This window comes from Haemorhous mexicanus, chromosome 4 (assembly GCF_027477595.1).
Source record: "Haemorhous mexicanus isolate bHaeMex1 chromosome 4, bHaeMex1.pri, whole genome shotgun sequence".
NCBI lineage: Eukaryota > Metazoa > Chordata > Aves > Passeriformes > Fringillidae > Haemorhous > Haemorhous mexicanus.
This window is the reverse complement of record NC_082344.1, coordinates 34,063,013-34,076,263: the sequence shown is the minus strand read 5'-3', so window position 1 is coordinate 34,076,263 and position 13,251 is coordinate 34,063,013. Positions and strand designations below refer to the sequence as shown.

The following is a 13,251-nucleotide window of genomic DNA, read 5'->3' as shown; positions in this document are numbered from 1 at the left end:
CCAGTTACTATTTGGTACAGATGCAATTATGGGTGTAAGTTTGTACCTACAACTGCTAAAGCACTCCTAGTTTACACCACAGAATGTAAACTTCAGAAGAAACATGTGCAGTACAGGTTCATGGATGCTCTTAAGAACTAATATTGTCCTTAATGATGATAAAAAAAATTTGAATTTTAAATTTATAGCCTTCACCTGACAATAACAGCATCCTGAATATGCTGTGCTTTTTAAAATGCACTGAATGCTCAGACTTCAGTAAAAAAAAATTTATTTTCAATATAAAAGTGCCAAAATATTCACCAACATTGTAATCTATTCAGCAACCAGCTTACTCTAGTAATCAAAATTGCAAGCATCTTTATTCACATTTTTAAATCAAATTCCTTTCACACATTTCCACAATAACCCGAGTCCCTCGAAAGTGGGAAATTTGCATTTCGATTGGCTGCTGTAGTCCATATGTCCAAGTTCATGTAGGCACGGAAAGGGTTAAACCTCGGATAGTATTCCTGCTTACACATAACTGCCTGGTTCTCCACGTGGGTTGAATGTTGAGTCGTGGCACTGACGGGGCAGCAGCTTTCATAAACATCACTCTGGGGTGCCCAGATGGAACCAAAAAGTCCAGACATTGGAGACAAGCTTCGGGTGCTTGAGAGGTAGGGCTGCAGAGCAAGACAAAACCAGCATGGGAAACTGCAACACGGACCATTTGCCAAAGAAAATCTGGAAATGCTAAGTACTAAATGGGAGGGAGGAAGCAGCATTTATGTAGAAATGTAAGAAATCCACAAGTAGAAAATTGCAGAGGAGTTTACAAAGAAATATGGCTGCCAAAAATATTACAGCAGCATTAATGTGTGTGTGTGCGTGCGTGTGTGTATGTATGTGTGCATGTGTTTAAAGGCCTTCCACTGAATGAAGTCACACGAGCACCTCCCTGCACAGCACAGATATTACTCTAACTAATATATACTACTCTAATATATACTACTACGCTATGGTCAGACTGTTGAGGAAAAGAGAGGAGAAATGGAAGGCACACACAAAGATCCCCATGCATACTTTGAGAGTTAAAATTAAAAGCAAAGGATGCCTAGAAATGACAAGAAAAGGGCCGAAGTATGCGTCAGTCCAGAAAGACTGTGCATGCTGGGAGCAGAAAGGGATATTCAGTGTGAAAAATGAGACTGTAATTGGGAGCTAGGGAATTTAGTTAGAAAATTTTGAAAGCTTATAAAGAACCTCCTGGAGGGCAAGATGTATTAGTCTGCAAGGAAGTCTCTCAGTGAAGGTCATGGAAGTCTTGGGACTTTTAAAACTGAATGAAACATTGAAATGTATTGTGGAGAAAAGCTCGCCAGGGAAATGAACTGAATTATCGAATGCGTTTTCCAATCTCTACCTTCTGTGTTTCCTGGCATTCCTAAATAAAATATGAAATAAAATATATGTTTATTTTAGGAAAAAGTCTTCTACCAGTTTTGCCACTTTTTAACATACAAGAATTTTCACTTTTACAGTTGAAAATATTTCTTGCTTTATTATTGCTTTAGTTAGTTTCATTAAAAATAAACCTATACTAAATAAAAAAAAATCTGCAATAGAGGATTTTGAAATATGAGCAGAAGATAAGATAGTTACAATTAAAGACCACCTTGAGCTGACGTTACTACACTGCACAATGGGATGACATAAACATGGCTAGTGTGGAGTATAACAGGTCAAAGTCAGGATTCTGAAATCTGCACAAATCCAGCTTAAATCACTTGAATTTCTTAAAAAAACCCCAAACAAACAAACAAACAAACAAAAAAAACAAACAAAAAAACCTGTCAAAATCACTGAGAGCAGCTGTCCATTTAGCTCTTCAATTTTTAAATCTCTCTGGGTTTTTCTGTCAGCACTTTTTGGGTTTTAGCCTCAACTGGACACATTGATTTTGAGAGAAAAATGTCTCAGTAGACTACATAAACCCGAAATATTTTTCCATATGAAAGCTGATTTGAGACAATTTTCAGGCAAAAGGATAATCTCAAATTTTGCAAACAAGGTCAGTAACATCCTTGACAAACAGCTGGGAAAAACCTGGGCTACCAATGCCAGCATTAAACACATACGTCAGGCTACTTAGAAGATTCATGAAGAACATGCAAGCAACAGGTAGGGAAAAGACAGGAATACGAGGAAGGCTTTGAAGGAGCACGCAAAGGCAGTGCCTCACAGTGACAATACTCACTGTGGAGTTGACATAACTAGCAGGCTCCCAGGCAGGTGGCATGTTGGGAGGAGCATTCCAGGTGGAGGGACAGTTCTGGTCAATGAAGGCTGTATTCTGCATTGCTGCAGTACCTGGGAAGCCACTGGGGTAGTTCATGTTTTCTGCAATTTATAAAATCAAGAAGACAAACTAAGGCTTTTGCAATATAAAACACTACTAACATTTCTGTGGAGGAACACTGAATCTTCTTGAGAGTGAGCCAGGCTGGGACTGACCTAATCCTTCAGTGACTCCATGCAGTGTCAGGGTAGCACAGCAGCAAAGTGTATCAATTTCTGTCAACAGGACTACCACTCTGTATTAGAGACCCACTAACAAATTGTTATCAGGACAGGATAAAGACTTGGCAGTCCCTCTACTGCAGAACAGAGTCTTTATTAGACAGAACATGCGTGGCAGAACCTCCCCAGGCCTCTCCGCCAACATGTCTCAGCTCTAAGCACCCAAGGGATCAGCGTGCTGCCTGGGATACTGCAGTCTGACCTTTCATTAGTACTTAGGTAGGTAATGCTAAAGAATTCTAGATTGCTGCCAGTGTGCTTCCCAAGCCAAGAAACTCTAGCCTGGAAAGATAATTGGTCACAAGAGGCCTTGTATTTCACACACTGGAAGGCTGAAGCCTGCCAGAGGGGAAACAAAGAAGATTGTGCAGAAAGATATGTGTAATACTGTAAGCACAAGCATTTCTCACAATTCCCTCTGGAAGTCCTGCACACTGCCTTTTCAGGCTCTATACAAAGGCCAATCTTCTCATCCACCACAAGCAGTCATTGTTTATTACTACAGAACACTCAGCTGGAAAACGTAAAGTTGAAAGCAATGAACACCCGTGTACAGACCAGCTCAGCCTTTTGTTCTATAAAAGGTGAGAGGAAAATAACCATGCTCTGTGATAATTAATAAATGAATAAACTTTATTTTATCCTACCTTCTGGGAAAGCACCATATTCATTCATCTCTAGTGGACAATACATGTTGGAAAACTGGCTGTCACAAGCTGCATTCCAGTCAATGAAGCTGTCTCAAGAAAAAGAAAAATCTGCAGTCAGAAACAATTTGCAGAACTTCTCAAAATTACTTAGAAATACTTATTTATTGTAAAGCTCTTGGATGCAAAATGCCTCTAACTGATCATGAGGCTTTTCACATTCCAATTTTGCCAGTATCTACTCTGCACCACTACACAATCACAGCAATCTCTCTCACAAAGCTCTTTCTCCTCTGGGAAAATGAACAACTTGTAATGACGCTACCAGAATCCTGCAATGCCTAACTGGGTTCAACTTTCTTCCCTGTAAAAAGAAAATAACTGTACTTCTTCCCCACAATCATGGATTATGTGATTTGAGGTGGCACAAGAAGACATAATACATTTAAATGCTTGAGAATAGCAATTAAAATGGAGATTTCTATTTTCCCAACCAAACGTGGTAAAGTCCTGTTAAACAGTGCATTTTCTAAGCTACACATAGATTTCTAGGGGTTATACTTCTTTAATTAAAATAATTCCAGAATTTCAAGAAGATTTTTTCAAAAGTAATTCCTAAAGACATGTCAGTAGTAAAATAGGCCCTGCTACGCAGCAGGTTTGAAGTAGTCCAACTCTGGATCCAGTCTGCACAAGGTAGCCATATAAAAGGATTTCATAAGAAGCTGCCCCCTTCTTCAATTTTACTGTGCCTGACCAAAGCATTATCTGTACTTTTTACACAAAACATAACTTGCCTGTTGTGGACAGAGGGGGTTTCTTGGATCATGCATGGTATATTATTCTCAAGGTTGTAGTTCAAACTGTTTGTCATGCAGACTGGCTGGGCAGGCCACAAGTCTCCTGTTGGGTAAAGACCTAAAAAAGGAAAGGGGAATGAAATACAGATCAACAAGAAGGAGGCTCCGCAGATTCTGTCACACTGACACTTTATTCTCAGATCCCCAGTAAGGACTGTCTGCTAGAGAAAAAAATCCAGAGTTACTAAGCAATTTTTTTTTTTTTTGTGATGAAGGCCCATCTTTAAACACATTTCAAAATTTCTATTTTTTAAAAAAGATATATGTAGGACTTGAACTGAGAAACCAGAATTCAACAAAACAGGGCAAGAAGTTCCTACTGAGGGTCCTTAAGAGCTCTGCTGCCAGTGCCTAGATAGCACGCTTCCACAGAGCAGGAGAGACAGCAAGGATGCAATCCCCACTGGCCTCCTTGTGTCCACCCCTTAGTCACCAACCACCTCTGAAGTCCAACTACACTGGAACAGGGTCAGGTTTCTAACAGACTGGAGCCATTCCCGACCAGACAATTTGTGAACTCATTAAATGCTGTATTTAGCCTCTAGCACAGATATTCATTGTGCTGTTCTTCGTGGACTGCATGTCCTGACTGCCCACAGATATTTGGTTCCTATCAACTCTATGAGAACTGGCAGCTGGAGAAAAGAAAAAATCCAAATTAGCAATTTCCATGAGACAATGCTTGCAAAGTTGGCTCTGTTTCATTATTTCACATGATACATATCAATATTGCTAGCAAGGAAGAAGGTTAATTAGCATTTGTGTCCTATCAGACAGGTTAAACCTACAGCAGAAGGGCAGGGAGTGCTGCTTTTTAAAGAACCACCTGCCCTGACTAGCTTTCAAATTCCACATCACCATGTAGCATGATGCCTTTATGAATGCCACTCAAAAAGCTAATATTACTTCCCTCTGTGATACAATGAAAACTCCAGAATTTTAACAGTCCTACATAACCTCACTCATTATTGCTGTCAAAGAGAGCAAGTCCCAACTGTGGATATTTAGAGAGAAAAATGGTCATGTTTGATTTGGTGCCAAGCTTCACTTTAACACAGCAAGCAGTGCCCTTGATCTCCCAGCTGCATTGCTCCTGGACATTAATCTGTGCACAGCAAGAAGATGAAAAAAAGAAAGAATACCTAGAACATGAGTTGAAAGCTAAATGCTGTCTTGACACAGAGAAGATGCAACAAAAATTATCAAGGTTATAAGCAAGAACTGTCAAGGTTTTAAGCCTTCATTTGCTAACTTGGCACCTAACTTGCTTAGAAGCAAGTCAAGTTCTAGTAACAATGTGTCCATCAAGTTGGTGCATGAGTTATTAGCAACATCACTAAAACTGCTTGGCAAAGTGAGAGACAAACAGCTTCAGTTGTTAATACTGACCTTTATTTTTGTCAGGATCTGCAGCTATGTCAGTGAAATTGGGACACAAGGTTTCAGGATATTGGGGGATGCTGTTCATGTCTCTGCTGAATGAAAAGAAAATTTAATTTCTTAAGTGTCATAATCCAAAGGAAATACACAGAGATGCAGAAAACGTTCTAGTGATCATCATGACTGCTATTGCTCTCCTGCAATCCTGATTCTTCCTATTTCAGAATTACCACTGTGCAATTTTTTAAAGTTTTTTTCCAATTAAAAGCCAGCTACTTATCACACACGCAAAATGAATACAATTAATACACCTTAATTACCCCATTTTTATTATCTAGGTATCAACCTATTGCAAATTAATTCAACAGCTGCTCTCTAAAACTGGAAAACAAGCTGTAGTTCATGAAGATCAGTAGGACCTCTTAAAATGTTTGAACAACTTTCAGGTAAGTTTACTTTTATGTCCATGAAGACACACAAAGACACATGAGCGTGAATTTGGTATTTAACAAAACTAACCCATCAAAGCAACTAGGCCAAATGAATAAAAGAAAACATTTTCAAGCACCAGAATCCCAAAGGAAAAGGACTGGAGTATTTCTCCTAGTGAAAACAGAGAGTGGTCAATGAGAAGTGAAATGAGGATTCACAGTAATAAAACTTGTAGATGCTATCTCTACTACAGTAAAGAGGGAGAAAAGAATGTGGGGGAAGGAGGAATCAATTTTCATGCTGTATATCCTAGGAGAACATTATTCCCATTAAAAGAATAGCATCAACTTGAAAGTCTTATTCCCACCTTTTTGAAAAAAATACAACTAAGCAGTAATGGAAATGTAGTAAGTTGCTAGGATCTGAAAGAAATGAAAGTGGAAAGCCAATTTCCATTTTTTTTCCATTTGGAAGCTTTTATTGTACTTATGCAGCATAATCAATTTTGCTTACATCTTTTCATGTACTGAAAAAGATTCTTCTTCCAACCAGTAAGTACAATCCGATGATCATAAAAAATTAAAAGATAACAGGTGCCAACAGGTATTATTTATCACACTGAGACAAGACTTCAAGTTGATGTTGTTTCTTTAATGCCTTACAGGTGTAGATTCAATTTTTTTACCTGGTATTGCAGATGTTATGAGACAGATTTAGAGTGATAGGAGTTTCAGATGGAAAGTCATTTTGTGAAATATTCTCTCCTAAAGAAAAGAATGACTGTGAAAATCAAAGATCCTTAAAAAAGAAGTATGCACAGAATATACATCCACATAAACAGAATCATCAATGGTGTTAACTGAGTTTTCTCTCACACTGGATTATCACTAACTGCATCAATCTCAGGACATGCCACCCAGGTGCATAGTCTTAACACACATTTTATGATTTAGAAATGATTACCACAGTCTTGTTACTATCAAATTAAGTATTAATTTACAATTGCTAATTTTCTTTTTTTTTAAGAGGCCTTATAATTTGAACAAAACAGAAAAGTCATATACAGGTGATTTGTTATTTATTAAATCACAGGTTCAGACAGATCACATACTATTATTAAGAAATGTGAAGTTTTCTACATACACAAATACACATGAAGTTTCTGGATATTTTTAAATAATTCAAACCATCTTTTTGCAGGTACCCAAAGCTGGGTTTGCTGGTGTCACTTCAGCACTTTAAAATTTACTTCTAGTCCACATCACTCTGGATAATTATGGCAATGACTTTCAACTACTTTAGTGATATTCAGGTATTCAAAATTTACAGTAATGAAGCACAGCTCCCATTTCTCATACTAGTCAAGTGGCTCAAGTGTTCTGGCTATGTACACCTCAAATACACCTATCCAAACCCAGCCTCCTCAGATCTGAACTGCTTTCACACATCCCTCATTTGTGCATTACTTAAATAGTTTTAATGTTTTAAAAAAAACCAAATAATGTGATGAAACAAATTCAAAGGCAGAAATTGCTTTGGCTATTCTGAGTGACTCTCAGCTCTCCCATCCTTCCATGACAAGTAACTGTGCATATTGCTCATTGAGCAGCCTGACAGTGATCTTCATCTCCATGAAACGTGTGGTACTTCTTGTCAAGTACAAAGCTCTTTACATCCCTCCTTGTGTGTCTAAGAGGTGCTCTACAAAAGACAAGTCATGTGCCCCATGCCGTGCTAGGCCTTTCCAATCAGCAGGAAGGCTAAAACTCTGTGCACTACTGTGAAGGGGTGCTGTTTGCAAAACTTACTGGATGGAAGAAAATGCCTGGTAGTAATCATTGGCTTTTTATCTCCATCTGAACTGCTCGTACTGCTCCAGCTACCCCAGCTCCCACGACTTGCACGAACGCTTCCTGACGAACTTCCACAATCTGAGCTTGAATCAGAACAAAACTTCTCCAAACACTTCTTTTTGGACCGCTGATAAAAGTTTTCTAAAGAAGTTGGGAAAAACAAAAAAAAGCCCAATCAAAAAAACAACACAACATTTAAGAAAGTCTTGCCAGGGAAAAAGTAATCTGAATCATGAATTTACATAGATTCTCTGAATTTACTGATGAGAGAGGAAATAATATTTACTGATAGCTTCAGTAACTAAGACAGCCCCTAACACAAAGAGCTTCCGACCTACATGATATCCCAGTAACATGAATGCAAGTGAGGATACAGTGCTGCTATAGGTCATAGGCTAAAAGAGGAAGTGCATACTGTCCTTTGAAATAAATACTTAACACTTCAAACATGAAACATGCTGTAGGAACATGCATAAGAAGAGCAACAAGAAAATGTTGCAAGTAATGAATTCGTAAGTGATAGATCCTCTTTTCTTATTATCTCATCAGAGATGCAAAGGACAGTCCTATAGAAATTGATAACTTTCTTCAGATCTTCTCTTCCCTGAAGTCAGCGAAAACAGATGATTAAAATCCTGATGGAAAGGCAGGAAGCAGGTACCCAAGCTTTCTTTTGAACACAAAACCAGATTACCAGTCTGTCTTTCCTTCACCAAGAACTGACGGATCATTGCTTCAGACTGATTCATTTTCTGGTTTGCACCATGAACCAACCCCAGGGAGAAGCATGCAGAGCCCTTCAGAAGTGAGCAGCTATTATTTCAGACACTACATCATACCAGTCCTGTCATCTTCATGTCAGGGTTCAAAAAGGAGAAAAGCACAGGTCTCTCAAGTAAGGAATGCTCTACGGCCACAAAATTCACATTGTGTTTCTTTCCCCATTTTAAGACAATGAAGACTGCATACCTGTTTCTCCCTGGATGGATGAGCTCCCAGCTTTTTGGTCTGCTTTACAATTTTCCCCGTTATTCTGAGGACACCAGGCTCTTATTCCAATATTCGCTCTCAGATCTGGCCTTTCAAATTCACTGCACATATGCTTCAATTCACTCTGCTCAGGGACCCTAACAGAACCACAAACCAAAAAAAAAAACATGCTTGCATTTTACATTTCATCTGCAATTTTCATTCCAGGCATTAAATACTTCAACTCACACAGCTATCAAGGCAAAGTGCAGGGGAAGCCGTAGGTTTGGGAGTCTTATTCCCCAACTTTACAGAAACCTAAAAAGCCTTTCCCAAAATGCAATATCCTACCACACAGACTACTACTTCTCAGGGGAAGAGACAAAATGACATGTGCATATTTAACTCCATTCTCTAATGCACCTGGCAGAAGGCAATCAGATGTTGCAGTGATAAGCACAGTTATTTAGCAGTGTACAAAGATCTAGATGCAAAGAAAAATGTGCTCTGTGTTCATTTCACTGGCACAATTATAACTAGAGTAAATCACAATCTGAAGCAATCATAACTTTTTGCTAGTAAAGGTGAAATGAAATGTCTGCATCCAATATCATAATCAGAGAGTACCGAGAAAAAATTATTAAAAGTCAGCTGTCAAATTTCTGCAGAAATGGAACAGTTCCATCTTAACTCAGAAAGCAGCAACTGCTGAATTGGTTGAAGGAACAGACACTAAACTTCAGTACTTCACTGCTTGTTTTTCATCCTTCCTATCCACAAACGTGTGCATCCAGCAAAGATTTACACATGCACTGACTTCCCACAAAATGAACAGGAATTTGTGTACAATGAGTTATAACAGCCCTTTCAGATTTACAATCTCCTTTTAGAGTCCACTGACCTCAACAGAAGCACTCACAATAAAAATTAGGTCTGTGCAGGCTTTGTAGGATTGGGAACTTAATTCAAAGGGCTGGGGGAGGGGAAGGAGTAGGATTTTCTCCTCAGAAGTGTTTCTATTCTAAAAGCAGTTTGTAAGTAGTATTTTTTAATTATCCAAACAACTTAAATTTAAAATATATTTTAAAAATAATTAAAAGTAATTTGCAACTGACTTTAAAACACAATTCTCAGGGGAAAAAAAAAGTAACTTTCCACAGTGCTCACTGAATAGTATTTACAATCTAGTGCTGCTCTAGTTGTTTTAATCATTACAGCAAAAATGAAAGCCACTCTCTCATTTCTACACATTCCTCTCCCAAAATTGGTAGAGGACAACATCCCCCCCCAGTTACTCAATATAGCAGATGACTCTCCTGAAGGTGGAATCATGTCAAAAATTTTATTTTCCTTTTTTCAGTGAACAGAATACATAACTAGAACTTCTCCACACAATACTCAAGGGAAGGAAGCTAACCATCTGAACTTCAGAGACAGCACATTCCAGACTCTAACAGAGAGCTACCACTGCTATGCAGAATGGGCTGCATCTATCTACATGCAGATTTACACATGGAATATTTTAAAATTTTTTGTTTTGCTGGTGATATTTAGTAGTGCACATTCCTAGAAGTGAATGCTCGGGACAAGATTAATGTGTGTTTACTTAAATTGATAAAGCAATCCTGCCTAATGCATTATGCAAAATCTGAAGAAACATTACAGCAACTCTGGGTTTCTTCATGATTTGGTGAGGCAATACATACCTTGTGGATATATTTACATTCTTCTTCTTATTTTTCCTAGATGTTCTATTTCTATTCCAATTCATATTTGGTACATTTCCTTCCTTTTTATCCTGAGGCTTCTTCTTTCTATATGCATCTTCTTGCTAAAGGCAAAAATACAAGCTGAGACATTATAAAATGAACTTAACTTAGTCAATGAACTCCCCTGGATTTTTCTAGCTAAATTTCTCTGGACAAAATGGCCTAACCCAAATGCATAGTTACTTCGTGATTTAGTGGCTTTCCACAGCACATCCTCTTTCCAGCACCATCAATTTAATCAGCCTTTCCAAGACTCTGTCCATCAAGACAGCAAGAGATGATGAGAGAGAAATTTCTGAATTCCCAAACTTAGCATTTCCCCTTTCACAGCATCTAGCTCTGACTTTCAGGGAAATAAAAAAATGAAGGGGGAAAAAGTAAAGCAGTCAATAAAATTCCCAATGTGCTAAAAACAAAAAACATCTGCCAGATTTATGATCAGCTGGTGTGCAAGTTCAGCAGCAATAAATCCTCCCTTTCCTCAGCAACTGGGGGCGGTGGGGGAAGGCATTCATTTGAATTACAGCTGAGGAAATTATGGAGTAAGTTACCAGCAAATACTAGTCATTTCAAGAAATGCAAGAAACAAACTGAGCACCATCAGCCACATGGGCAAAGAAGTTTGTAACAATTCCCAAAGCAAGACAAGACCATGTCTTTACTCACATATTCCCCAAGCAATGTAAGCAATTCTTCCTTACACCATTTTGCCTTACACCATTTTGATATGGGATTTATATCCAGTAGACAGAATACAAACACAATCCAGATTCTCGGGTTCACTAATTGCCTGATGAAGTTCTTTTAGTGTTTTCTGCTGCCTACAAAGGTAGTCTGATGTGTTTATCATACTCAGAAATTCTTCACCAGGAGTGAAGAATTGATCCTTCTCAGCAACTGCACAATCTGCTAAAGGGCTTCTGCCTGGTGTACTCTCAAATGCAAGTTTCTGATGCAAAGCCCTGGTTTGGAGATCAGGTCTGTAAGTGAAGGCCAATATGCCCACCTCCCCTGCAGAGAATGCTCCCACATCATTAGTGAGGCTGACAGCTGGCATTAGATTCCAGCATGCTTGTGCCTGCTCTAACAGTAACAATCTCTAGCTGTGATATGGCTGTTTTGATTTTTACCCAAACCATTCACCACTCCACAGAGCAGCATTAATATACAACGGATGTGGGACAGCACATCTGCACTCTTCCTCATTCACCTGATTTACAGCACTTCAGATTTGTGACTCTACAAAATAGTCCCTACATACACATACATACCTATATGTCTGTATATTTGTATATAAACTATAAAAAGATAATTTCAAATTTGAAAAGGAGAAAGATCACAATACCAACCTCAGAAGAAGTAGTCTCCTCTTTTGCACAGCATGGAGTCTCTTCCTTGGGTCCCTTACTGATTTTTTTCTCTGTGGAAGGCTTTGGGCTGATCTGCTTTTTTGAAGTCTCGCAGTTTTCTGTTTCATTCCTGAGAGGCACTTGCTGGCTATTCCCTACAATTAAACAATAACAATTGTTTGCATGGGAGTAGAAGGGGCTCTCAGTCATAACCACATGCCTTTCTTTAAAAACAGCCTTGTGTTGCTTTCCAAAACATAGGAGACTAATGTCTAGGCTGATGACACTGGAAAATTTTAAAACCAAAAGCTAATGCAGTGTAAAAATTCTCACAGCAGCTGCAAAAAGTAGCTTTGTGCTGCTTCATGGTCATGAGCACACTACTCCCAATGCATGCATAGATTACACTAGTCCTGCTCATCTCATCTGAACTTGAGCTACCTGGGGCTCAGCCACAGGTCTGTAAGGTAGAATGTGAAACTAGAGAACACTGGGTTAAAAAACAAAGAGAAAAAACCCCTGCAAGCTGAGTGGGGAGAAAAGACAGTACCATCAAGACTTGGTGCTTGACACCTCTGAAGTGTCCTCTGCATTCACTATGAAGACAAAGGGAAGTCATCCTTTCTTTAGCATGGGTTCCACACTAAAAGTTCTTTTACTTGAGAAGCTTGTGAGGAAGAAGAATTATTTTGATCTAAGAGTCCAACAGACGAAAATTTCAAGAGGAAGCCTGCCTAAACAACTAGCTGAGCTGCTCATCTGATCAGCTCAGCTGAACTTTGCCTCTGATCAGTCCCAGGTATCTCAGAGACCCGCACTACATCCACGGTGATCTGCTACTGAGGTTCTCAGCTGCTCTGTGTGAGAAATGTCATCACTTACTGAACTGAACTGGCCTTCTCAACTGGGAAAGGCACGCCCAAACATTTTTAGTTTCCTGCCAACCAACTACAACATCCCAGCTCTGAGTCAGATACCAGCTCTCCTCTGGAGCAGGCAGGCATGAGGACTGGAAAAGGAGCACATGTGAATAAAACACCAGGCAAGGGAGACTGCCAGAGCTCTAAAGAATACTCTGTTGCTCTCCAGCATACAAACATGGGAATACCCGAGGTCCTGAGCTCCCTGTTTACACAAAACCAGGTTGGAACTATAATCAAGATACAAACACTGCAACATGGTACTTTTTAGACTTAAGATGTCCTACTAAATGCCTTGAAACACAGAAATATCACATGCCTGATAGTGCAGAGAGCCACAACTACTAATAAACAAGGGAGATTACCTTGAGTGCTTTACTACTGGATACACTGAATGATCTCCTAATTCAAAGCAAAGATTAGGCAACAGGGCATTTTAGGAGCATGTGAAGAATCTCAAAATACCTTGTAAGAATGAGTGAAAATATCTTGCCTTCACCTGTGATT

At 39.0% G+C, this 13,251-nt stretch overlaps 1 protein-coding gene across 5 annotated transcripts in view; it reads right to left on the bottom strand.

The window, feature by feature from the left end:
- Positions 1-254: 254 nt before the first annotated feature.
- The window catches only part of TMEM131L (transmembrane 131 like), a 78,136-nt gene continuing 65,139 nt past the window's right edge, over positions 255-13,251 (bottom strand). For 3 of the 5 annotated variants that reach the window (XM_059844403.1, XM_059844405.1, XM_059844406.1), the window contains 10 exons: positions 11,825-11,979; positions 10,413-10,537; positions 8,707-8,864; positions 7,693-7,878; positions 6,570-6,648; positions 5,462-5,547; positions 4,010-4,130; positions 3,213-3,301; positions 2,243-2,385; positions 255-668 (listed from right to left, as the gene is read on the bottom strand). In XM_059844403.1, the coding sequence (XP_059700386.1) occupies positions 390-668; positions 2,243-2,385; positions 3,213-3,301; positions 4,010-4,130; positions 5,462-5,547; positions 6,570-6,648; positions 7,693-7,878; positions 8,707-8,864; positions 10,413-10,537; positions 11,825-11,979 (1,421 nt within the window). In that variant the 3' untranslated portion in view covers positions 255-389. The remainder of the gene's footprint in view (positions 669-2,242; positions 2,386-3,212; positions 3,302-4,009; positions 4,131-5,461; positions 5,548-6,569; positions 6,649-7,692; positions 7,879-8,706; positions 8,865-10,412; positions 10,538-11,824; positions 11,980-13,251) is intronic. The other 2 variants (XM_059844404.1, XM_059844407.1) reach the window with 1 other exon arrangement.